Genomic DNA, 27,378 nt, shown 5'->3' with positions numbered 1-27,378 from the left:
GCACTAATAGGGCTGTTATTGCTATAGTTATTTTTCATCTCACCTGTGACTGCTGTCTCCAGGAGCTGGGTGCTTCACAGGGATGTACAAGAGATGCACTGTGGTGATTGATTTAGTCATAGTAAGAATTTGGTTTTCGTCACTGTGGTTTTTTGTGTATTATATAAATAGTCCTGTTTCATAACTTACAGGTATAGCAGGTTAGTTTCCATTCCATAAATACGGTTGTTGATCAGCAGTTTTTAGACTCTAAAACTGATGAGCCAAACATCCGCATGTTTAAAGCATCCAATCTTTTTATCTGATCTCATGACAGATTTCATTTAAAAGAAAAAGCTAGTTTCAGAGAAAGAGTAGAAATCCGTTTACCCACGGGCTTGTTTGCTGTCAGCTTGGACTATTGTCACAGTCACTCCGAGTGATCCATATTTTTACAGCCCTTCCCATGTCAAATTTCAGGACTTTGAGATCAGCTTTGTCAGCATTGATACCACCATTGATCTTTACAGCCTCAGATGAGAGTAGTGTGCTCTGAAATGAGGCTTAGTCTTCAATGGAGGTTCATATATCTGGCAGAAATGGTACTTGGACAAAATAATCCCTCTGCTGGCAATGATGACTTAGAACAGTGAGCAAAGGAACAGAATTCTTGGTCCAGGAAACCTAGGGCCCAATTAAATAAAATCTTGCCTTGAAAATAGTGACATGTCTATTCACTACTTGATTTTTCTTCACTGTGTCCTTGCTCCAGGAAGTGTAACTTGCCTTTTGCATCCCCATGTCTCAATAAGATTATTTTAATTGCATCACTGTAGCGGCATAGGCAAGGGAAGTTGTTGAAAATTGCTGTTCAGTAGTTGTTTTTTGTGTCATTCTCAGATAATTCCTCACACATTTCCTAGATTTTTACTTGGCTCTTGGCATAGCAGTTAATTTGCTAGTAAACCCAGAGTCCTTTTCTCTCACAGTACAGTTTCATCCTACTTTTTCTCTGAAGTCGCAAACCCTTTACTGACATGGCTCAGGCTGGGGCCCTGTGAAAGCTGTAACAGGGTACCGTGCAATTTACCAAGTGAGGAACTGATGAAAGGGAGATGCAAGGACCTCTTTGCTTATCGTTATTTCTGGAGTGTAGTTCCACATTTTCTTTTATAAAATAAAGTTTGAACTCCTTTCTCCTACAGCAGGACATCAAATAATGGAAAACAGTGGCAAGTGCAATGAGAAGGCAGGTGCATCAATTCTCCCCACTAATCTAGTGTTTGTAACAATGATTTTCTTCCTGGGACTGTGCAGACCACTGTCTTGGCAAAAGCAGGATCTCTACTTATTTCAAAGTAATGTTAAGTATTTATCCTCACAGTGTCATGGTGGTTTTAGTTTTCTTGTGAAATACACTGATAAAATAAAAAGCAAGCAATAATAGCAGTGGCTTAAAAATATGCTTTATTTTTTTTTTTGTAATGAAGTAGATGCAGAATGCAACTGTTGGTTTACTCAGATTTTTCACCTGGACCTTCTGTAAAGGACTGCATCTTGGTTTTGTTCCAAGACACCAAAATAATTGCGTACTTTTAATTTTACTGTAAAAAAGGAGGTGCACACAGAATAAGAATCATGAAACTGAGAATATATACCAGATATAGCTTTCCTGAGGGAAAATCCCATGAAGCAATACAGCTTTTCTGCAAACGTTAGTTTTGTGCTCCTTGTTTGGGTCTTTGTCATGCATAAAAAAATTATACTGTTTCTTAGCATGCAGAGAGGTGCGATGTATGAAACTTTCTCTACAAGAAGACGTGCACCTGAAACAGCAAAATGCCTTTGAGTTTCCTATGTCTGCCCTATAATAGATTTTGTTTGGGTAGATCTGAAAAAAGATTGTACAAAATCAATGCAAAGCTGTCATGGGCACTTTTAATAACTTATTTCATCTTTCAGTAGTATGATTAGAAAAAAGTAGTCTCAGTGATTATGGTCTTGTTTTAAATCATTTAAGAGCTTTAACACGGTGTTTGACTTCATCTTTTGATTAACTGATTTATTTACCGGTGCAGTTTTGATGTAGAAGAGTGGATCAATGGTATGGATTGCCTCCATCTCTTGCAGGAGGCTGTGGAGGGCAGATATGTTAGGTGTCCCCTCCAGGTATTCCCTGGTGGGTGTCAGGAGGAAACCTCCCAGGCTTCCTCCACCCAACTCAAGGAAAGACACCAGGTCCCTCCTGGCCATGAAAGCAGGTCAGCCAATGGTGGAAAGAGCAGATTTATTGCCCCACTGAAAACTACTGCATTCTGGTGCAGGGCTGTCTGACATGGACCCTAAATATCCCTGATCCTATGATTAGCTACCCTTTGGATCCCCTTTCTTCCCCCTTTTTCCCATCTCCTTTTTTTCCCCTTTACCAGCCTCATTCCCTCTCAGACAAACCAACCACCTCTGACTACTTTTTTCTCCATTGGTCCCAGTTTTGCTACATCCCTACCCAAATTTGGTATTTCTGATATTGTTTCTTAGGTAGTCTCAGATTTGTATAGAATCACCTTGGTGCTGTCAGCCCTTGCAAGATCGTGCTTCCCAAGAGGTCCCCAGTATAGTCTTTCAGTTACGGCCAGACCTCACAGAATTTCCCCATAACCATCTGTGAAATTCAGCCATCCTTTATGGCACAATTAATAAGTGTTTGCCACCTTCTCACGTCATTACTGTGAGGGTGACCGAGTGCCGGCACAGATTGCCCGGGGAAGTTGTGGAGTCTCCATCCCTGGAGATATTCCAAGTCTGAAAATGGTCTTGGGCAACCAGCTCTAGGTGGCCCTACTGGAGCAGGAGAGTTGCACCAGGTGACCTCCAGAGATCCCTTCCAACCTGGACCAGTCTGTGATTGTGTGAACCTGTTTTCATCAGAACATGTCTTATCCCCTCCCTACAGAGCGTGTTCCAAGTGCTGCCCAGTTACACGGGCTCTTGGATTCTTTTGTCGCATTCCGTCAAAGATACCTTCTGGCAGTGTCATTGCAAGAGTGGATGTTTGTACTAGTTGCATGCTAGGTTTTCCATTTTCTGAAAGCAATACAAAGTTACTACTTGATATTATTTTAATGAATAAATACAAGTCATGGCTTAGAAATCTGTAATGCTCCCCATATACATTTCACTGGATAAAATGCAGTCACCATAACATGTTAACAATCAGTAACAGTAAAGAGATTATACAAACGCCTAGAGTTCCTGAGTTAATTTTGCTTTGTGGTGTTCAATGTTTACCAGCCAAATTACATTCATCCTTTAAGTTCTGAAATATTTTAAATAGGCTGTGAACTATTATCTCTGAATCTCTCTTTGCTAGTGCAAATGAGCTGTTACAAGATCTAAAGAGCACACAGATTTGTGCCAAGAGGAATTTACAGAGGAAATATATATATATATATGTATAGAAACACAATTCCCTCTCTCTCCAAACCTTCATTACTCGAATCTGTGCAAAAAGGTATGACAGAATATTAGATTGAAAAATCTTGGCTCAAGAACATAGATTGCAGCATTTTACACCCCCAGATATGAGGGACTACTTGATTTAGAAAGCAATTACAAGTCAGGTTCAAAGGACCATGCTAGCTGCTTCTTTATCACTTAGCAAAGGGTAGATATATATATAGAAAAATTCTCTAATTTGTGAAATTTCAGATAACCCAGTTGCAAATCTTTAAGCAGTTTGATGAAATGTCTTTACTCTTTGACATAACTCTCTTCAGACAAGAAATTCAGAAAACTCTTTAACGTCCACTGTTGCTGATTTGCTCTTTTAGTTTAATTATTAAAAAAACCTGCTATTAATATAAATATTATACATAAATATGGAGGTGCCTTCAGGACATGAGGTTAAAATCTGGTCCTCTACACATAAAAGGTCACACCTTTGCAAGCCTACCTTTGCAGTTAGGCATGATATTACCGCATTTTACTTTTCACTTAAAACCCCCTTTTTTCTCTGTTGTATATCTGCTAGACTATGAGCAGCTGTGTTATGCTTTTGGATATGCCTGTGCTCCCAGCTCAAGGATAAGTAGGAACTGCTTTCCTCAGTGAGTTAATCCTGTTCTTAATTTTGTGACCACTTTGTAACACTGCAGGCCATTACCAGCAGTTGATTTAAATGCCACCTGGTAAATAATGATTTTAATTTTTTCCCCTAAAGGGTAAAAATGACAGAAGTACACAGTCAATATAATCAGGTGTTTCTTGGATGCTGGATCTTACATACTTTCTTGGGGTTACTGATGACTTTCTGACCCATAACCAATGACAATGAATGATTCTATATGGAGCAGAAAAAGGCTCCTTTTCTCAGAGTAGGTAGGTTCTGTAAAGATAGTTTTCAGCCTTGTGGAGAATACCAGAGTAAGACTTAATTAAGTTCTTGAGCTGTAGTTAGTCCTTCCTTATGCAATCACCTTTTTACAATGGTGGGCATCACCCTTGCTGAAGAGTCATCTGCCTCACTCGGCTCTTGACTTAGAGTCTCTCTCAGTTTATCCTGCTTGTGAGCAGGTTCTAATTTCAGGTGCCCTGGGGACGTTCCCAGCATATGCCGTGGCTGAGATAGCACCCTTAAGAAGGTCTCTGGTTAACATTCAGAAGAGGAAATGCAGAAGCATTGCCAGCATTTGATCATCAGCTGGTGTGCTTGTATCTCTCAGCTGTTGAAGGACTGCAGGACCACAGGATGCTCTGTTTCTCTTCTAACCCCTCAGTTGTTTGTTTTTTTTTTTTTCCCCCGGTTGTCTTACATTTAGTCTTCATAGTATGTAGCTGGCAAGTGAAGGGTGTTCTTACATTTGCTTCCTGTGTATATAAGAGATTGGGATTTCTTCTTCCTGGCACTTGCAAAAGAAGCCTTGTCATCCCCTGTTAAGGAGAGGTAGGAAGCGATACTTTCCCTCAGGCCATAGCTGAGACAAGAATCATCCATTGCTGCCAGGGTGCTTTCAGTATCTTCAGTCACTTCCAGCCTTTAAAAGAACAAAATTTTGTTACCGTTTCAGCTACTTGAACTGAGCCTATTAGTATAATATTAGCAGTTGTTAAACCAAATTATGTTAATTTTGTTGTATAAAAAATTTCCTGTCTCACATATCACCAAACATTTCTGTCACTTAGTGATTTTCCGAAACAATCAGTACAACAGTAGTATCTAAATATTTTTCGGCATCTGAAAAGGAAATAACATCTATATACTTTCTCTCTTTCTTCTTAATCTGTAGGAAAAACGGCCTCGATACTGAACAAAATTTTCTTGCATTTGTAAGCAAATGAATATACTTTGTGAAGGAAGGGTAGTGGAGGGAAATTTACGCTTCAAAAATAAGAGGTGCTTTTGTTTCTGAAGGTGGTTGTTTCACCAGCTTCTGAAACCTGACCTACTTTCTCTAGTTGCAGTCATGATATTAGAAATCTGATGAACCTTGAGTTGGGCTGTGTATTGAGAGAGACACAGCAGGGAAGATTTGTGCTGGGATAATGTGTTCATTGCACTTGTGCTGCTTCATGGATGGCCACCATGTGAACAAGGGGGAGCCATTTCTGACTACCGGGACTCACTTGTAAGCCATTGCACATTGATGTGCTGTCGGTGGTGGATCTGCCTAGACTTTATGGCCTGGCTCTTACTCCTGCCCCCTTGATGGAGAGGACTCATGAGTCCCAAAGGGACTGCATATGCGGCCTGACTCTTAGCTGGATAGGAGAAATGACTGAATGTTAACTGTACTTTCTTTCAAAGTTAGACCAAGATTAGCAGTTAGAGAGCTGGGCATCCAGTTTTCATGGGTGAACTTGCTGTCAGCAGCTTTGAAGATTGTCTAATCTTTAAAACTGGTCTCAGGAGAAGAAAATGGCTGTTTCTTCTGTGTTGTAATTACAAGTATATACAAGGCTGGAAAAAAACCTTGATGTTTCTGGCAGCCTGTGCTGTATGTGGTACCTGTGAATATTTCTCCAGCTGAAGTTTTTATTCCGCATCACCACCGGAGGAACTTGATTCGTTACGCTGGTGTTGGTAGTGCACTGGGTAAGACAAGGTGTTGTAAGGACACAGCAGAGACCATCAGCAACTTCTGAGCAGGGAAATGAATACACAGACAGTTAATCTTTGCTCACTGTTATCTTCACTGTTTTCCTTCCCTGGTGCATGCTCAAATAAAGTTTTGGACACAGAAGTAGTAGTCAATAAATTGTGTGTTCTCAGCAAGGACACTGTAACACAGGCTTAAATTTTCCTTTCCTTATACCTTTGCCTTTTAATTTATCATGGGGTATATTTCCCATAGTACAAGTGAGGAACTGAGACACAGAAAAATAAAAACTGACTTGCCCAAAGTCTAGAAGGAAGTTTGTGACAAAGCAGGGACTTAAACCCAGGTTTCCTGAGTCCTCAGTGAGTTCTGGTTTTGCCTCCCATTGTCTCAGCCATGCACACAGAGTGTAAAACAGATGCAAGATGCAAACACTCAGACTGGATTGTATGTGCACCTATTCTGCTATGGCACATGGCTATGGAATGCATCAAGGTTCATATGTTACATTCATCTATGTTTCTTCTCTCTATCCTTTTCTCCTTGCTCCATTAGGAACATTACGTATGTTCTTTTGCCCAAGTCGAGAACGTTGTGGCTGAATGCTAGTGTTTTACATCTCTGAGCCTTATTTCAGGATGAGATTCTGTATCATCTCATGGTGGGGGAAAGAGGAGAGCTAAATCTCACTATGTCTCCTCTTATACCTATAACTCAAATAAAAATGCTAATTGTTATAAGTTTTGGGTTCCCCCCACTCTGAATTTTAGGCTTTGATTGTTTGCTTCTTCTAAATGGAGAAAGGTGTCACCTAAATAAAATGTAAAAAAAACCAAACCAAACCAAAAAAACCTGTCCAAATTCTTACTCCTCTGTGTATATCATTGGACTTGAAAATTTCTCTTGCATGTTTTGAATGTAAATATGGCTTTTCTCACCCATTTATCAGAGTACTCTTTGGCCAACACACTTTTTCTTTTACCTATGAAATACGCAGATATGGCAGCTTTACACTTTTAAAATTACAGTGTACCCACTACTAAGTAAAGCACAGAACCTATTGTTCTCTTATCACTTTTATGCAATTAACTTATTGCAATCTTCCTTCCTCATTCTATAATGTTCTAATTTTAATACATGGTAACTGCAGCCACTTAATTGTGTTGTTTGTCAAGTTATCTCTCTGACACAGGTTAAATTGCCATAAATCTGGAAATCTATCTTTGAAATAGGTGTCATCCACTGGACTGATATTAGTAAAAATGACAGCTGAATCCAGATTTGAGCTAAAAGGTTGAGCCTCTTGAGATGAGATAACTTCTGCTGATAAAATCCACCCATACTCCTCTAAAGTAACAGGAAAGAAACTAAAAACTTTTCTAAGAATTTTCTGCTGCAGATCAGGTTGGGCAATGTAGTGGTTCCTAAGAGAAATATTATTGTAGAACCTGGTCTTGCATGTCCTGATGCTGTCTGTCTGTCTATATGGTAAAAAAATAAATAGCAGACATGTCCATGCTGATAAACAAAGTGAGCCAGGAGTTGAACTCTGGCCCTGGGACCCAAAACCGTGATTTGCATTTGTTCAGCTTAACATTTCTGTACACCGAGACTTTGACTTTAGCTGTGCTCTGAGAGGGAATGGGCATCCCTGGCCTGTGCTAACCTCCTACCTATATTTAAAAGTTGTCCAGGGAAGTGCTAGACACTAGTGTTTGCACCAAATAGCGTTAGGGACAGCTCTGTTGACATGGCCATACAATATCATACACCAATATGGGCAGAGCCTATCTGTCTTTATTTAGCTGAGTTCTTGGGTTGATTTCAGTTGTACTGTTAAGGGTAGCATATTTGTATTTAGGATCAGAAATAAAGTAAAAGATATAAACCAAAAGTTTTTCCATTACTTGTTCTGTGGCAGTAGTTGCAAGTCACAGACATAGGCAAAACTTCTTGTTCTGGACCTTTGATAGTTTTACAGTTGCCAGTGGAAAATATGTTTATTCTGCAGTTCTTTTTACCTGAGTAGTGGTTCACAAGGTCTTCAAGGCACTGAAAGGTTTGCCGTGGAGAGATGTAATACCAGTTATTTGGAAGGCGGAAGATCCTGTAATGTTTCACTTGCCTGTGCCGCACCGACAAGGAATATAACCCTGGAGGAAGAGGAGAACTAATTACACTAAAGTAGGGCCCTAATTATGGATGGATAGCAGTGACCACAACAGGAGTATCTGTAAGATGTGGTGCCATGATCCAAAAAGTCCCAGAAAGATCTGAAAAAACCTGAGTGGCCATCCTAATTTCTACTTGTATACTATAATTTATATATATATATATATACTTAAGTAGAACAAAAGGAATAAAGGGCCCAACATCAGGGCCTGAGATTTTGATTGAATTTAAATTTCTGGTGTGTTTTTCCTTTATTTTTGCTGGTATGGGATTTTTTGAAATGGTGTAAAGGAAATAGGCCTTTCCAGAAGTTGTTTGCCTTCCTCTGAAGAGGGAGGCCAGACTCATGTGCTAGTATGCCGATTTAGTCAGCTCCCAATGATGCAGTAGGTGATACCTGATAATGCAGTCCTGGCAGGAGATGACAACTGGGATTTTCCCGTTTCTTTGTTTAAAACTATTGTGCAGTGTTTAGTTGGTAAGGACTGAATCTTGATCCTAAATTTCTTTGAATTTAGTATAAGTATTATGAAACTAATTGGCCTGTGGTATGCAAGAGGTCAGAGTAGAAGATTTATTCTTCCCTTCTAACTGTAGTATCATGATATTAAGATATGTTCTGGTGCTTCAGAAAAAGGGAAGATATCATGTTGCACAATGGGAGATGTATTCCCATCGAAGAGAATAAAAGTATAAAGTGTGTACAGTACAATTTTCATGTAGCAGCAGAATTGCTATGAAAGAAAATAAAACTGAAGGCATGTTGTCTTTAAAAAGTAAATAAAAGAACCATCTGTTTATATAGGAAATGCACTTATCGGCCACCCCCGCTGCTTGGTGTGTATTTTATAGCTTCTTCAGGCAATCTTTTGTGGACCAAGGCAAAGCTGTGACTTTTCCTCCATTTGAAAAATCCCACTGCCTCATAAGCTTTGCGTGCGACCAAAGTAAATAATAGTGTTTAAACAACTGTGTCTTGTGCTGGTGCCTGTGGAACTTTCCATGGCCATCGCTAACCCTGTTTCCAGCACCACTCGTAACGTAAGTGACTGGTGAAGACTGGCATGCCGCACTGGGTGCCTTTGCCTTCCCATTACATACATTTTCTGATTTTGGGCTGATCCATATGAAACAGGACAGGGAGTGAATTAGAGAGCTGTAAAATTGTTAATGCCTGAGATCCAAGGGGGAAAAAAATCCTATTTTCTCACCTTTCCTAGTTTCACTCTCTCTGATCATGAAGGAGCCGACCTTGGTGTTGGGTAGCTGTAGAAGTTCCTCTGCTTTTTCTCTTCCCAGCCCTTCAAATAACCAGCTGTGAAGGAGGAACAAACAAATTCTGAAATTTGGACACCAGTGAAACAGAGAGCAGCATGTGGCCATGAAAATGCAGCATTAGCCAGGAAAAGTGACTGCAAAAATAACACTGTGGCTTTCTGTAGTTATTCTCTCAACTATGTCCAGGCATATTTCCTCAGTTTATGGAGAAAATCTTGCTCTCTTTGAGTTCCATTAACTTTTGTGAGACTAAGAGGAGAGCGAATAAGGTTTGGACTTATTAGGGAAAACAAAACTTTTTGAGCTGCCTTGGTCTGAACTGTTGGGGAGATATCCATGTGATATATTGATGGCATATCTGTGGCATTAGTTAAATTCCTCTTTTTCATTTAAACCACTTTTGTTAACCCCAAATTGTATTTTATCGCATTGTAAGTAAACCCGAAATAAAATACAATTATTCTCCTTATGCTAGGGGACAGTTCAGCTATTTAAGTTAATTGGCTTTGTGGATAAGGGAAAGTGGATTTAGTCGTACTGATTTTCACCATAGCTTGGTGCACTGCTGTATTTTGCCACAGCTGGTGTCTAACCATGTAACTGAGCTTGCTTGGCTAGTGTAGGAGGTACTGGCACTTTATTTTAAAGTTGTTCTTGTGTGTTTGATCCAGTCTGCTATTAGCAAAATGGTCTTGGGGAAGCTTCAGACAGTAGCTTCCATTATCAGACCTGTGCCCTGCCTTTGGGAAAGCATCTCTATTTCAAAAGGATATAAAAGCATATTAAAATTTAAGCACTTGCATAAATCACAGTGAAGTTCACAGTTCGTATGCTTAAAATTAAACAGGTATTAAAACTTTTGCCAGAAAAGTTTTAAGTGTGTGCTTTAATGTTTTTTTTCCTGACTGGTGCCTAGGGCAACAAGAAACCTCTGAACTTTCCTTAGCTCTTCCAGTGTAAGAGTTTACATTCTTGAATGACTTATTAGTCTTTCTATTTGTTCTTTTTGGTCTGTTTTTCATGAGCAACTGTAGCTTAGATTTTACTCTTTGTAAATATTAAAAATTCTTTCTAAATAGGGTCTCTCTGTCAATGTCTTAAAATTAGAGATCAATCCATGTAACAGAAGTATTTTAAATATCTTACATGACATTTGAGGGGTTTTTGACCCTTTCCAGCACTTGAAACTAGGATTTTCCTTTTCATATAATCTAAATTTAGCTGTGGATTTGGTGTTCTCAGATTTCAAAGGAACTACTTTAGACTGTCAATAAATAAAATTTCTGTCTGTCTAGTCACTATTGGCATGGTTTTGATTATGACACTGAATAACTGATCAGGGCAGTATATGTAGAAATGTAGCATTGAAATGTTATAGGAAATGCATTTACTTACCCGTGGTAAACCTTTGCTACGTATTTTCCTGGAATATAGTTTTCTCGACCTGTTGTAAGGGAATGGACTCTCCACCAGCCTCCTTCACTGTGTGAAAGCAAGAGAAGGGCTATTTCCAGATGTACTTTCAGAGCTTGTCCTCATTTTAGAAATTAGCTAAGACATACAGATTAGCCTGTAACCTTCTGTCTTTGTTCCTGAATCTACGTATTCAGAAAGGGACCCAAGTTTGTTTCATTTAGAGTAGTTCCATTTCTAAACCTACATCAGGATTAAATTTGGACACAGAAATAAGCTACATTTGTTCCATTTAAATTACGTAAGTAATAAAATATTTTTCTGTAGTTAAAAGAAGAAGGGTAAATACTCAGTGGTTAAATCATGCTGTGCTCTGCCTTCCCACAGCTAGACTTGTACTGGTATCCAAGATATTCAGCCTATGGCTGAGTATGCTGTGTCTGAGCAGCCCTGTAGTTACTCCTGTAACTTCAGGGTAGAGATACTCAGCAAATGGACCTTGTCTGCCTGGGAACAGGTTTTCAGTCTAACAGAACCTGGTTCATGGTTTGCTCTTTTCCTTTTCTTCAATGAGTTGCTGACCAGACTCCAATAAAAAAGACCTCGTAGCTGAAACTAGTAGACTAGACATATGTCTTTTCACTGATACATCTTAGGTTTTTGCTGTGATACTGAATGCCAGCTTTGGCTTTTGAATCCCTTAGGAAGGGCAGGGTAACAAGAATTTTCACAGGGATGCTGTGGAGCTTTAGTGGTTAGTGCAAGGACGCTGATGCTTGATGGATTCTCTCCACCTTTTCCTTTAAGAGTTTGAATCCAAATAATAGCGTGTCTTGTGTTTGAATGCTGTTTTTGTGGACATTCATATAAATGCTCCCAAATAATTCCCGGACTGCAGACCAGACTCTCAGTGTATGTCAAAACAACTGAGTTGAAAACACTTAGGTTAAACCTCCTGAGTTATAGCCGCTGGGATCATGGTCTAGAACGTATAGTCTGAGGGAAAAAGGGAAGTACCTACTGCTCAGAGATGGAAATTTCAGAGCCCCACAAGTTTTGTTTGTGGGTTTCCAGCTGACATGAAATTATCTATAAGAAGTTTAGATTATTTTGGGTTTTTTCCTTGCAACTCTCCCAGACAGAACCAAGAATTGCAATAACAAAAAACCTGAGAGACTCAACATCTCCCTCCCTCCAAACTGTAATATTACTAACCCTGAAAAATTCCTGTGATGATTAAAAGTCCCAAAGCAGCACATCTCTCCTGGGGCAAGAACCACAGAAAATGGGGGGATCATTGGAGGACATCTGGTTTGACTACTGCTAAATGCAGTTGTTCATCTGGTAATGAAAGGTGCCTGAGAAGTGTGGAGAGTGAGACACTGTGCCAGTGGTGCTTATCTAATCCTGCCAACACAGAGCAGTCACAAATATCTGTGAGGAGTTGTATTTTCTATGGGGGTTCCATATGTCATGTTCCTGGCAAGACTGGTGGGGCTGATGGCCACTGCACATAATTGCCTTGGTAGAAGGCTGAAAAGCTGCCGTTATAAAAGTAGTACGTGCTGCCTGCTCATGTTGGCTTCTCCGTGGTGACTCCTCATCCTCATGCTCTGGTCATGCCTGCCATGCTGCTCTTCTCTTACACTGTATTTTGTTTCTTTGAACGACTTGAGAAAAAGATTAAATCTACAGCTTATGCGCAGCAAGAGTCTGCAGGCAAACAGTCCCTATTAACATCAGCACGTAGCCCAGTAGGGAAGAACGGGTCCTTCGTAAGGACACTATGCTTTGCATAGAGCATTGGAGTGTCTTGTCTTCTGTGAACAAGCTGATTTAAAACAGGAAGAGGAAAGTTCCCACCAAGGCTTACTTTGGCTCTTATTTACTATTAGGAGAAGTTGTTTATCACTGCACAACAGATAAACATGATAAAAATTGCTGCTACAGAAGCCTAGTTCTTTTAGAAGTTGTTCATCCACTAGGTGATACTATGCAGCACATGTATGTGTACGATATGCCACACATATAATTCCCATTGATACGGGCATATGTAGTTATGTGGTGTTGTGAGGGCTCGTAGCTGATGAAAGCTGGTAGTGAGACTTTAAACTGGAATTTCCAAACTAAAGCAATTGTTGTACCATGTCGTGTATGTTACGCAAACTGCAGCAAGGTTTAAACAGCTAGAAGTTACAAGAGAAGAATTCCCCTGGTTTAGGGAAGCTCTCCATCAGCAGAAAATTCATCTAGTGATATTGTCTGAGCCTTATGACTTCTAGGTTCACGGAGGCAGGGGAAGCACTTTGTCAGCAGAACATAACTACAGCCATTCTGGGTTAGACCAAAGGTCAGCATAGGCCCATATCTTGTTGCTGACAACGGCCATTGTAGGTTACGGTGGCCTGGAGGAAAGTCGGAGAATTCATCAATCCTCTGTGATGCTTTTCTTGAGTACTTCTGTCCTCCAACTATTTGACGCTCTGACTTCCTCAGGTAGAGATTTTTTAAATGAATTTAGAAATCCTCAGAGGATTTCTCTGCTATGAATGTGTCTGGTCTCCCCTTGAATCCATCTGCTCCACCAGCTGCAAAAATGAAATCTTCCATTTCTGTTTAAGCAGTGCAAACAGTGGCTGTGGGGCTGAGTAACTTCTAGGAGGTCACTGTGTGCCGATACAAGTTGTGCATAAAAAATTATCAATCAGGGCTGCTGTCTTCCATTATTCAAGAAGTGTGCTCACTCTTGTGCGTGGCAATATTTGCACTGTGCTTAAGGTCAGTCTGAACTAGCGCTCTTAAGCCTACTTCCTTCTGGGGCTCAGAAATTTTTGAATGGAACTGGCTGGGAAATCTTTGACTTTTTTTTTTCCCCCTACTAAGAAAACGCAGAATCAATTAAAAAAATTAAGGAAAAATAAAAAGCTACTTTTTATTTTATTTTTGTTAGAGTTGCCTTAAATCTAGGGTGAAATTCTAAGACATAATCATAAATGATTTCTTAGATAAAAAGGATGAGAGAGGAATTGAGAGACACACTTGACATAGAGAAATTCAGAATAATTTTCCTTTTCTGTGTGATTCAAACTATTTTTGCTCTTACTCTGTTTTCCACTAACATGGAGGGATACTCTCTCAAAATCATTTTTCAAAGCAGAATTCTGTTTTGAGTCCTACTTTAGAATAGAGCCTGAATCCAGCCTCAGAAACCATGTCAGAGGAATCCAAGGATCAAAGAACAATCTGAAATCCCAAATCCTTAAACTACAGTGAAATTTGCACCATGGCTAACCATCCTTCCTTGCAAATTCTGAACTCAGTCAATTTTGCTGAACTGCATCCAGTTTGGGCCAGGTGCATAAAACAGAGCTTTGCATCAACTGTAGCAAAACCTAATTTAAAAAAAATGGATAAACTTACTCTGATAGCACACGTAGTTTTTCCCCTACATGAAATATAGGTTGGCTTATGTCTGCTGAAGGATAGTCATAGAGGACAGCAAGGAAATCACTCTCCTGACCTGTTAAAGAACAAAGAAAATGTCTCTTAAAAACAAGATAGAGTTCTGAAGCAGAAATGGATTTTTCATTATGTATGTTATATTTTACACAGTAGGTCAAATGGGAAAAAAATCTCACTCTGAAATGTCACTTGGTAAACATAAAGAGCTAAAGATGAGCCTATAACTTTATAAGAAGAATGTGAAGATATTAGAAATGAAAAAAAGTCATTTGGTTAATTGTAAGCAACTAAATTTAGACCACTTTTTCTAGTAATTACCATATTTAAAGGACATATTCAGTTTGAAAGTAGAGAAATTAGTAAGCATTTATAGTATTGGGAAGTAACCCAGTTTGATTAATGCCACTGTCTCTAAATGCCTCCAGCTACAATTTTGAGCCAAGCTGATGCATTACAGTTAAGGAAAGGAAGATGCATGTTGAATTGTTCCATCAGTTAACACCACTGATACTTTTCAAAGGTATGAAATTAGTTTAGATCGAGGGCAATGAGGGTGTGGCCATTATTGCCTGTTTCCTATCACTTTTTAAAACTAGCTTGATGAACAGCCAGAGTGCTTTGTTCTCCCCCCTTGTGTGGAAACTGTACTAGAGGTAGCACATGATGCCCTTATCTTCAGTTAAAGAAGAGAAGGAACATGGGTGTTTATAATTAAATCATTGTACAACTACAATTTGCAGAACTGAGGTCAGTAAAGCGATAAGACTTTTTACATCAGTTGGGATGACTCTGGGCCTTGCAGCACTGTGTAGGACATGTGCTGAGTCTCCTGGGTTTCTGAAGGGTGGAGGAGGCACTTTGCACAAGACTGGGACTATCAAACGTTGAAGAGCTCCTCATCCAGCAGGAATCTGTGGTGCCCAGTAAATTCAGACAGGTGGGAGATTCAGAAGTGTATCATGCTGGGTGTTTTGAGCTCTTTAGTAGAAGTCCTGGCAAGAGGGATTTTGCAATACGCTGTCTGCGTTTCTCCTGGCGGTGGGTCCCTTTCCTCTGCACGTCACAGTACCCTCAGCACACGGGGAGACAAAGCTTTCCCTCTGCTTCCAGCAGGATCAGAGCCCTGTTCCTTAGTAATACCATCTAGCAGTACATTTGCAGAGGTGGTTTGATCTCCATACTTGCCCACTCTGTGCAGCTCAACATGTGCAAAAATGGGAATGAATTCAGGGGAGGAAAGACATTATCCAGAGATAGACACACTTCTGTATCTTGCTAGATTTTCTCCTTTAGTATAGATTCCTCGTCAACTTGTCTTTAAGGAAGACAGTTTTTTAGGGAAACCTAGAAACAGCATCCTGAATGAATGCTGAGACTGGCTCTGTGTTTTCAGCCTCTCTGTCCCGAGGCCTTACAAATAACTCACAGTAATAACGATGAAAGGCTGAAAGAAACGCGTAAGTCTACAGAAAAGAAATCTTTTCAAGAGGAGATATTTTACACTTGTGTTGTAGTTTAGCCCCATTATCCCAGCTGAAAACAGGACAACTTGTTATCCTTACAGCAGTAATAGTGAGAACATCAGTGTTAAGGAAAATATTTCAGATCTGTGGTTTAAAGGAAATAAAAACCAGTGTTTTCTCAGTTGATTTTGAGTAGCTGATGGTTATTATGTTATAGGGACTTGTGTTATGCAAAGTAGTGGGTCATTTTACCTTAATGTTCAAACTGACTGTAAGCATTTTTAGTCTTGCTAGCCTTTGCCCATTGAAGTAGCCCCATGATGCAGTTAGTGCACATCCTTATGGATGCACAGATGTGTAGAGACATTGATTAGTTTGACAGTGTGTTTGGTGTTAGTATTGCCATGATTTTCTTAGTTGATTAGTGTCACTGAATTAAACAGGACTAGTCCAGTACCTTTGTATTAATCAGCCAACTGCCGTGATTAGTCTACTGTAACTTATTATACAATTAGTTCAATGATACTGAAGAAATTCTGTGCTAAGCATGCCTTTGGTTGCTTCCCTGTTCTGCACTAAAAATTAAGAGATACCTTCTCTGTCTATGAAACTGCTTAGTACCTGAGGCTAACAAGATCTAAGTATTGGTGCTGAGTCTTTTTCAACAAAGCAAAATCTTCACCCAGGACTACAAGAAATATATGTCAGAAGGTACACTGTAAGAATTGCAGAATGAGGATAAACTTCTGTCACCTAATTTCTCATTGCAGATTGTTGGACAGCAGTTCTATATGGAATGTCATTTTTTTTTTTAGCTTAATGACAATGCCTTTAGCAATACTTTTTTTAAACTTATGCTGTTTATTTAGAAATGTTTTGTTTCCATACTGAAAGGGTGGAAAACAAGTGCTTTTCTGCTCTCCTTCCTTGCACACCAGTGGTTTGCATTTCGTTACGCACTGTGGGGTACGTGACTTTTTCTCTGCTCTAGCAAGATCTGTGTTACTTTGCTTACACTTTCATCTTTATATTCGTTTTTGTTTCAATTTTGCACATTAATCTGTAGTTCTGAAAAGGAAGGAATTAATCATAGTGTTGGCTGCCACATCCATGCAAACGTTACCTCTTAAACTACATGTACTTATATTAGAGTGAAAGTAAAGGGGGTTTGTACTACCCAAAACCTTTCAACCCTCCTGCTCCACAAACAAGACCTCATTTTAATTCGTATTTAAGTCAAACCTCACTGGGTTTTTTCGTCATGTAAAATACCCCACTGCACTCTACAGCAATTCACAGAACCCATACTAGCTCCTTTCAAAACAAAAGCCTCGAAACAAGGACTAAACAAATTACACTGTTTCTCCACACCTACATTTCACAGTGATCTAATAGATTTGATCTGATGAGCTCCCCACACTTCTAACTTCTAAAAGAAAAAAGATTTGCCTGAGTTTTTCTAACACAAACTCTCCTCTGCAGTGCGAGTGTAGGTTACATCTGAAATGGAACAACTCAAAAGTTAGAGTGGAAAGATCGAAGCACAGTCATTTCCACTGAATCAGGTGTTAATTCTGGTTTTGGTTTTTGTTTTTTTTTTTTTGGAGTAGGAAATGAATATGAAATACATGCTAGTTTTAGATGTCTGCATCCTTGGATGTATTGCAAAGTTTGAGACTGAATATTGCATGCTTCAAATTATTCATTGTGAATGGACTATGAAGCACTATTAGAGAGAAGGGAGAGCATAGGCAGAGCATCCAGATCCACCTCATTGCCCTCAAAAAATGCTGTGCTGTGCATGAGTGTGGTCCCTGTCTGGAGTAGGAATGAGCTGCTCAGAGCTCAGCTGCCTGCATCCTCCCAGCTTTACTCTCCAGCAGAAATACTGTGATTTATGGCATGGAGTATACCAGAGAGGGTAAAGGAGGGCACTCGTGTGTGTCTGGGAGGCTGTCTGTGCAGCAGCCGTAAGGTGTGGCTGCAGAGTCACACTGGCATACCCAAATTAGATCTAAACCAGCCAGCTTGGGAACTGAGAGTTATGCAGGTGCAGCTCGGTAAGGATTAACCCTTGATTGAGGTTCCCAAGAGAGGAAAGAGGAGGGGGTGTGCTCACAACCCCTGATGACCCCTTGCTGCTGTAGCTACTCTGTTATCAGTAGCTAGGTTATGCCAGGGGTGCCCATAGAGTGTGCGTTCAGACGGAATGCAGTCATATTTGGAGTCCAAATGCCTCCTTGGGAAATGCAGCTTATGCAGTGTTCCCTTTTTCAGGACCAAGACTGATGCACTGGAGGTGAGGAAAGCACAAGGTTTTGCTTTCAGTGCAGCTCTCAGGCAGCACGAGGGGCTTATAGGGGTCTGATGAACACATTCACACTGCAGATGAAGTGTGGAGACTCCAATTTTCTCTTTTCTTCCCCCTTCTTGTTGGATATTCTTTCCTTTCTTTCTCTCCCTTCTGTTTCAGTCCTTCATTTTATTCAGTCCTGCTGAAATAAGCCAGTGTAAAACCTGCTTTTCCTAATAACTATTTGGACTGTTCTAAGTTCATGTGTTGGATCCTCCACCTCACTTAAATCAAAGGTGGCTGTTCCTGGCCTGGGGGAAATCTTCTGTGTTTGAGGATGTGATTTGGAGTTTGATCTGCTCAGGAAGACAAATAGATACAAACTCACTGGATTAACCTCAATATATTCTTTTAGTACCAAGTTCCTTTTCAAAAGTCTGTTTTCATTGGATTTGGATGACAGTTCTGAAGTTTGTATTCCCCAAATTAGCAACATCTAAGCTATTAAGAAAGATGTTGGTCTGATCCAGACTGAGTTAGATCCAAAGAGCTACGCAGGCTGTTAAATCATAGAATCACAGAATAGTTTGGGTTGGAAGGGACCTTTAAAAGCCATCTAGTCCAACCCCCCTGCAATGAGCAGGGATACCTTCAACTAGGTCAGGTTGCTCTGAGCCTCGTCCAACCTGGCCTTGAATGTTTCCAGGCATGGGGCATCTACCACCTCTCTGGACAACCTGTGCCAGTGTTTCACCACCCTCATCATAAAAAGTTTCTTCCTTATATCTAGTCTGAATCTGCCCTCTTTTAGTTTAAAACCATTACCCCTTGTCCTATTGCTACAGGCCCTACTAAAAAGTCTGTCCCCATCTTTCTTGTAATCCTCTTTTAAGTATTGAAAGGCTGCAGTAAGGTCTTCCCAGAGCCTTCTCTTCTCCAGGCTGAACAACCCCAACTCTCTCAGCCTGCCCTCATAGGAGAGGTGTTCCATTGCTTTGATCATTTTTGTGGCCAAAAAGCTACCTTTGAGTGCTTAAACATAGGTATCCAGTGCAATTTCAGCTGTGTGAGTGTCTGAGACATCCCTACGGCCTTGGCAGATGCCACTGCAGCTATGGGAGACTTGTTCCCTCCCCAAGTGGCAGCAGAAGGTCGGGCAGGATCTGACAAAGCACCTTTCTAGAAGTGCTAGACGTGTAGGAAAGTGCAAGCAGATCAAGCCCTGAATTCTTAAATGGGTAATTTCCCCTTGTAATTGCTGTGCTATCAATGTTTGCTGAGTTATCTTTTAGGGATATGTTCTATTTACGTCACTGGAAGGGATGCAGTTGGCTTTAGCCTTGCTAAATCCTGACTTTTAACATGTGCAGGAGCAATACAAACGTGGTCACAGCCATGGCAAAGACCCCTCACTCCCCTGCTCATCAGTGAGGTCCTGCTCTGAGTGTGTGCATGTCTCTGTTTTGATGGTTATGGTATTCGTGACAGCAGTTGTTGGGAATATCAACATAAGGCACTTTTCACAAAAAAAAATAAATTGTCAGTTCCTGTTATGGGCCTCTGGGTAGCTGTTAACAGTATGTGGTCTCTGCTTTATTAGGACCTAGGGCTACTTGGCTGCCCGTATCAGCTAGTTCTTGACCATGCTAAAAGCAGGGCTGGGTTTCCTTCCAGCACTTCATGAAACCAGGTTGATTCCCTATCCTTATTATAATGAGCAGCACAACTGGACCATCTTTCATGGAAGACCCAAAAATTTTGATTAATGCCTTCCCCCTCTAAAAAAAAAAAGCAAAAAGCAAAACCCAAAACAAAACCCCCAAACTGTTTTCTCTTCCTCACCTTTGGGGAGTGATTTATTGCAGCTCTTGTACCAGCTGTCTGTTGTGTTGTGGCATGAGAGCCGAGGCTGTACTGATTCTCCATCTACGCACTTGCAGTTTGGGAGTAGCAGGTCACTGAATCCCTCTTGCTTTCCCCCTCAGATGCATGACCTCTACCAGCCTATGGAGGGGGCTTTGCAACCTGATTTTTTCACATGTGGATGCATAGGGCAGATGTGTTAGATCCCCCTTTGGCAGCTTGGCCTGTGAAATGTGTGTTTGTACAACTTTTATTGATAAATCTGGTGACAAGTTGGCTGTGTGCTACTTTTAATGCAACTGTCTAAGAGTGGACTTCAGGATCAGTGCAAGCATAATATCATTAAGGTTTTTAACCTTAAATGAAGCAAAATCAAATTTCAAGAACAAATTTGTATAGAATATCACATGCGATTATGTCAAAATACAGTATTTCTGGTTTCTGAAGTAGTGCTTTAGTGCTTTCTGAATTGGAAGGAACATCTTTCAAGGAGCACCAGCAAATAATAGTTTTAACATTTGTGGTTTTTAATTAAAGCACTTCTTGGAAAATGAGCTAGAATGTACCTAAAAATAAGCACTGTCTAGAGGATGCCCTCCTTCTCCCACAGCAGTCACGCACTTGCCTGCTTTTACTACATCAGGCAGATGAAGGAAGACACATGGATGAATGTACCATATATTCTGAACATCTTTTTCTCTTGAAAGAAATTAAATGAGTGCTTACCCATTTGGCTCGGCACACTTGTTTCTTCGGAGGCTCTCGGCGTTTTCACAGTATTTCCCATTGCGCTCTCTAATTCCGTCAAAGCTCTTCAGAACTAAATCAAAGGAGACATTGAAATTAAACATCAGAATAACACCTGCTGTGCCAACAGATGAGAAATGACCTAGTTTGGGTGTCTCCAATTTTATACAGTTTTGCTTTTGAGAACTCTTGTGTCAAATTCATGTGAGAGTTTTACATACTTGCTAAACTCTCACCACTTTGGTGCTTTTATCAGGGGAATAGCAGAAAACCACAGCTAGGGAAGTTGCTCAGAAGAACGCAATGCAGTAAAAGTTTCCATTACCAGTACCTCAGCACAATAGGAAGTCACAGCAAAGCCATGCCCGTAAACTCATTTCATATACAAAATGTTCTTTTCAGCATTTGGAGTTCTGAAGTTGCAAAGAAATTAATTAGATTGACGTATCTGGTTTTCAGTGTTGCGTGTATATTATGTTGCTTTATTGGGGAACACTAAGAACGTTGTTCAGTGGGTTTTTTTCTGATGCAGTTGTGCCCTCAGCGAATGTGGGCAATGTTGTTTTTCCTCTTTTTTTCAAAGGTTTTTTTTTTTTTTTAAAGTAACACCTTGCCTCAAAATGTTTGATCTCAAAACACTCCTGCATAAAGCCAGTGGTGCAAATTCTTCAGATACTTGTCTTAAAAAGTCTTGGTGGATGTACAAGGAACAGTATCAGACAGTCGTGGAACTAAATATTGTGAGAAGGACAGCTCCTTCTCATGGCTTTACTGCATCCATCCTAACTCTCTCTGACAGAAGAAAGAGAGAAAAACCCTTTGGATGTGGAAGGTGTCTCATGCTATGGTATATTTTCAGAGGCAGAGGAGAATAAGCTATATCTGTTTGAAATTGTACATTAAAGCGAAATAACACCACTAGCTGATAGGTAATTATTTTTTAAAAATATATTTCTGTCAGTTGCCCTGTGAAAATGATAACAGGAGCTCTAGCAGCATCGTGTGGGTATTCTGCATTTTTCAGTCTTTTCTAGCTTAAATATTTCAAAGATGATTAGTGCCTTCGATGTGCTGCTCTTTACTTACAACAGGCCAGAGCCTGATGGTGTTAGCTGGAGAGGTGTCTAATTTGAGAAGCAGTACTGCTGAAATCAGTGAGACTTTATTACTAGTTGTCTTTTGGAATAAGATTGGCAGAATTGAATATATTGCTTAATACCATCAATTTTTGATGTCTTACAGTGAGTTTAGGAAGACACCCTGCAGAATAAAATGCTGTTCAAAAGAAAGAGAATTCATCTCTTATCAAATGCAAGTAGATCAGTGCTAAAACAGATGGTAATGCACAGTTTGACTCTACCTTATCTGATTTTCAAGCTTCTTAGTGCTTGCTCCCAAAGGCTCTTTGCTAGAAGTCTCCATTTCACCGGCCAAATGGCACATTACCCTTTCCCTGCCTGCCCTCAGGAACTAGCTTGTGGCACATCCGTAGGATGCAGCTGTTCCAGTGTCTTTCTGACAAGTGTCTGAAATCTGCTTTCACAGGAACAAAAAACTGTTTCATTGCCTGATGTATGAAGTCTAGAAGCTGGATAAAAAATTAGCCTTAAATTTAAATAAACTATTTGGGTATTCACGTTTGAATAAAAGGGTCTCTCTTGATAGAAAACACAAAATTATTCCCCATTTAAATGCACCTAAGTTTCTAAAACTAAAATCAGAATTAATTTTGGCGGGCACTTGCAAGATTATAATTTCCTGAACTAACTATGAATATTTTTTCGCAAGACTCAATTTTAATTTCTTCAACATTTCCCTCAGTTATATCCCATCAAGAATAAGAGGTATATGCATAGGAATAGTGCAGCCAGTACTTTGGCTACAGATATTATAGATTTTCCTGGCTCATCTTCAAATTAGCCAGCAAAATTTCCTGCGCATGGAAATAGAGAGCTCAACAGGCCTGAAAAAGTCAGCCAGAGAAGTGAGATAAATACCTGGACAGATAACTTCTGCTGAACTCTGTGCTGTAGTAGTTGCGGTTTTGCACTACTTGAAAAGGGCAGTTCAAATCTGGCTAAGTATATAATAAGCAAGCAAGCTACAATTACCAAAAATTTTGTGCAATTTCAGATAGGTGACAAGCATGGCAGCATAAATATCTTATGCCCATCTATAATTTTAACACATACAATTGTTATTTAGATGAGAATAGTACTTGAATTTTGTGTCACAAAAGTATGGAAAAATAAAAATAATAGAGTCCTATCTCCATGTACCCCTTTATTCTGGGTCTCAGCATTTGAGGGCCAGGAGAGCAAGTCATCCTACTAGTGATCAGACTTGTGATAGAGTGCTTTCAAGGGCTTTTTTCCTACTCTTGCGATACAGTGGATACAGTTTTCAGGTGTGCCTGAATCACTTTGGAAAGTGATACGTAGCATTTGTATGATGGAAAGACTTCTGAAAACTTTATGTCACACTTACTTACAAACTTTCTAACAGCATGGCACGTTTGAGCAAGGCACCTTCATTTTCCTGAATGATATTTAGGAGTCTAAATTCTAAACGTTGCTTAAAAATACATGAAGTGGGTTTTGAAGGTTGCTTATATGTAGTTTGTAATTAAACCACTTGCAGTCTAGTCCAGACAGGTTAAGTACCAGACAACAGGCATGTGCCTACTTCGCATTTTTGCAGAGCACATCCAAAACTGGTCCTGGCTCACTTCTGCCGTACAAATCATCGTTCTTCTCAAAGGACCTCTGAAGTCAACAGGACAGAGCGTGCAGCTCAGTGCTGCTACTTTAGATATGGAAGAATCTGACTTACGGAAAATACAAATGTTATAAAGTACTTACAGTAACTGTGAAGAGCAATGACGTTTTGGACTTTGATGTCACTAGCGTGACAGTTTGCTGTGTCTCGTTACATTTTCCATGCTGTTTCACTGTCACTAATTACCATTGGTGGCAACATAAATTCTTGAAAGGGACAGAGAGTTCAAGACGTTCTCTAGACTCATGGCAGAAGTGTTCAATAAAAAGAAACAAGTGGAAAGCTGTGACCACTGCTGTTGATTCACTTATCCAAAGCGATTAAAAGGAAAATGGCAGATATTGGACTAGATTTTACCACTAACGCCACTTGTCACTATGCATTTGGGCAGAGTAAAGGTGCCTATAGTCCAGTCAAAGGTTGTGGAGTGAATGCTCTGAGGTATGGCTCAACCCTCACACATTTGAAAATGGGATGGAAACAAAAGAAATCGGAAGTTTTGTTTGAAATGGGGCAAGGGGGGGGGCAAAAGATTGTTTCTACTTGCTCGTTGGAATGGTGTATCACTGTTTTTAGAGTAACGGTGTATGAAGTAGTATCCTAAGTATTTCTAAAACAACAGTGCACATGACTCTCAAGCGCATGATAACTTAACGGCATAAGTAGCTTGTGCTTGTGTTGAGTATTGGCAGTGTAATACAAATCCATTGTATCGCTATATGTTAAACTGTATGGTGGCTTTCTGAAATTTTGAGATACTCTGAAAAAATAGACTTACAGAAAACTGTAGAGCATCTTGTGGCTGAGCTGATTTTTTATCATTTAAATCAATAGCGGAACAATAACAGCTTTATAGATAATATTCGTTTGAAATGGAGAATCTGCTCCAGGCACTGCATCTCACTCAAACTTGGTGACAGAGTTTGGGATACAAGTAGAGGTGGCATCCCTCTGTCATAGAAGCAGATAATAAATATAAATAATTATGCCAGATCCAAAGAAAATCATTCACTGAGGGTGATTTGGGAAGAATTAAGGAGGGGTGATAGACTCTAAGCTCACCTTGTCTTATCAACCCAAAGCCCTGCATGGAGGAGTGCAGCTGCTCTTCAGCTCGGAGGAACCGCTGTGCTGCTGGGCTGCAAACCAAACTACCTGCAGGTGTAAGGGCAGCTTTCTCTGCTCACAGACCACCTCCTCAGGCTTGTGTGGAAATTAGATTTTAACCACTAAGATCACGTTTGCAGTCTTCCAAGTTTTGGCCCTTCCTCCCTTCCCCTTTCCACTTGTGCACATGCTGTTTAATGAAGGCCGGTCGCTGCAGCCATAGCTGTTTGCAAACACACAACTAGTGGGGTTTAGTGATCTTTACTGCTTTATTTTTGCTGCCAAAAGGAAGGTGAGGAAACATCTACAGCCCCAGTCCTTCTTTCTGTCCTACTTATCAGTGGCAGACGTCTTGGCAGATACAAACTCTTCACCTGTCAAGACTGGAATCTCACTGACCTACATTGTGGGTCCCAAAAACCTGTGGTACAATTTACACCTTCCGTTCCTGCGTGCAGTGCATGTAGCAATAATTTCCTCTAACAGAATTTGTTCTCTGAGAAAACTCATTTGTGAAGCAGTTAAATAGCATGATGCATAGGAAAGTCTGTCACTTTGTAAGAACTTTTCCAAAGTCATATTTAAAATGATTGAGAATTAGTAAATATAAAGAAACGAAAATAATAAAAAATAAAAAGGCAAAATAAGCACCCAAGTAAAGCCCCTCTACAAGGAATACTGCAGACCAGTAAAATTAGGACATTCATCATTCCTGAGATGCTCTACCCTATTTTATTTTTGTTACCTGATATTCACATCTATACCGCCAACATCTTCGAATTTAAATCTCAATAAGGTTCAGAGGTAATATCTGAATCCCATTTAGCTTGAAAATGAAATCACCAGCATCCTGTTATTTTTCATGTGGGAAAAAAAGCAGCTTAGATTTCAGATGTATCTTTTTTGGTGAATTTCCCTTAATTTGTCGTTAATCAAAATGAGCATCCTTTCAGCTTTTCGGCACTTGTACATTTGCGCTTAGAAAGAACAATGTAATGCTGTAATCAAGGTAATTCACAGAAACATGCAACTATGAAACAACACAGAAATACCACATTATGCAAACTTATAACACTTTGAATAAAAAGCCCACTAATCTGTGACATTTCTCATATTTTGTGTTATAGTGAGCTGCAGTTTGCTTCTGCATAAGGTCCTATGCATCTATCTTACTGTGAGCTTTCAGTAGAAACACTCCTCCTCCCTTCTATCTTTAGTACCACTCCTTATGAAAAGGATCAAGGCAGGCTTTTCTGTTTCTACCTTTAGTGGTACTTGAAATCTATGGTCTGAATACTGTCATTGGTAATGAAATAGAAGTCTCTTTTATATAAATAAAATTGAAAAAGTTGTTCCCATATGCAGATAATCTAAATGTATCAGAGTAATGATGATTACCTTTAAAAGCTAGGCATGATATTCCAGGTTGCAGTATTTCTCAAAAAAGCCGTAGTCATAATACTGCTCTCATGCTGCCAGCAAGGTTTAGCTGATCAAGTCGAGGAGCAGCCGGTCGAATGAGTGTGTTGTGAAGTTCACGCTGTCATGTAGAGCAGCATTTGCCAAACAGGCCACATACTTCCTCTCTGAGAAATAAGGAAGGCTCAAAGTGTTTGCAACAGATGAGGTTCCTGTTGCAAGTCACTACTCAAGACGCTTTTTATCTATGGACTGAGGAAAACAGGGAGGTTTTCAACATATTGCATCAGGGCTGGTTTGAGCAGATATAAAAAATGAGCAAAATAACCTGTTTTACATTACTTACACAGAAAGGGTTTCTCTTTCTCTTTTTTTTTTTTCCTTCCAAATTTATTTATCCAGCAATGTTCAGTCCCCAACTGTTTTGTTTTATTTAATTTTGCTAGTTTTTTCAGACAGACAGGAAGAGGTACAAAACTTTCTTTTCCACTCTTGCTGAGCCTGGATGGGAATGCAAGGTTTGCTCTATTCTTTATTCTGCGCTCCAAAACACCTCTGTCTGCAAATATTTGAAGTTTAATATCAGCAATGAAAGAATATGGAGTGAAAGCCTGTCTATGAAGCACATTTTCACATCAGTTGTACAAAGTGCAGAAGCAGGAGCCCCAGGACCTCTCTCATCTCAGTGTCTGAGATGGGTAAAACAAGGTACTAGCCTGTTAAATAAAACTGAAGTCCCTCAGGAATATAGCACTGCAGATATCAATATAGAAGTAAAAGGGATTTATTAAGGATTGCTCTTTGCTTTTATGATCAAGATGTGATCTGAAAAGCTCATATACCTAATTTTGTATAGTAAAATTAAAAAAAAACAAAAACAAAAAAACCCAAAGAAACAAAACCTACTGCCAGAAAACCCAGCAAACCCAAGCAGAGCTCCTACTTCACACTGGAGTAGCTCTGAGTAGGTGTTCATTGTAATGCCAATCTGTTTGATGGTGAAAACTAAAAGCTGACAAGTGTGGGAGCTGTTGTGTAAGTGTTATTGGAAACAGGAGACAGTGATCAAATTCCCAAAGCTGTGCCAAAATTTGAAGCTATGGTAATTACAGGAGAATATCCTTTCTCTTTGATGGGCTGTGTTATCAGTCCTCACCTTGAAGGGACAGGAAAGCATTAGGGAGCTTGACAAGCAAATCAGTCTACAACACAGAGCCATGACAGTGCTACAGCCAGTGCTCTGGGGAGCTGGTTTTACCATAATGCCCCATGATTGTCCCTGCTAGTCATATTTTGAATGTTTAGGACC

General features: G+C 39.9%; 2 protein-coding genes across 3 annotated transcripts in view; one reads left to right on the top strand and one right to left on the bottom strand.

The window, feature by feature from the left end:
* TG (thyroglobulin) overlaps positions 1-27,378 on the top strand; it is a gene marked incomplete at both ends in the record, with an annotated part of 159,517 nt that overhangs the window by 92,187 nt on the left and 39,952 nt on the right. The window lies entirely within an intron of this gene.
* On the bottom strand, positions 1,687-26,191 carry SLA (Src like adaptor). 2 transcript variants are annotated; one of them, XM_082325455.1, is made up of 8 exons: positions 26,049-26,191; positions 20,745-20,838; positions 14,358-14,457; positions 10,920-11,006; positions 9,458-9,561; positions 8,096-8,227; positions 5,984-6,116; positions 1,687-5,012 (listed from the first exon to the last, which is right to left on the bottom strand). In XM_082325455.1, the coding sequence occupies exons 2-8, from the start codon at positions 20,803-20,805 to the stop codon at positions 4,793-4,795; spliced, it is 837 nt and encodes a 278-aa protein (XP_082181581.1). In that variant the 5' UTR covers positions 20,806-20,838; positions 26,049-26,191; the 3' UTR covers positions 1,687-4,792. The 2 variants fall into 2 exon arrangements, with proteins under 2 accessions (XP_082181581.1, XP_082181582.1); XM_082325456.1 differs by lacking the exon at positions 26,049-26,191 and adding an exon at positions 24,322-24,395.

This window comes from Platalea leucorodia, assembly GCF_965183815.1.
Source record: "Platalea leucorodia genome assembly, chromosome: 1".
Taxonomy (NCBI): domain Eukaryota; kingdom Metazoa; phylum Chordata; class Aves; order Pelecaniformes; family Threskiornithidae; genus Platalea; species Platalea leucorodia.
The sequence above is the reverse complement of the archived record's forward strand: the minus strand, read 5'-3'. Positions and strand labels throughout refer to the sequence as shown.

Coding starts and splice junctions, on each gene's coding strand:
- SLA (XM_082325455.1), bottom strand. CDS start 20,805: ATGGGAAATACTGTGAAAACGCCGAGAGCCTCCGAAGAAACAAGTGTG. Junction 14,458..20,744: donor AAGTGTGCCGAGCCAAATGG/GTAAGCACTCAT, acceptor GTTCTTTAACAG/GTCAGGAGAGTGATTTCCTT. Junction 11,007..14,357: donor AAACTACGTGTGCTATCAGA/GTAAGTTTATCC, acceptor GCTTTCACACAG/TGAAGGAGGCTGGTGGAGAG.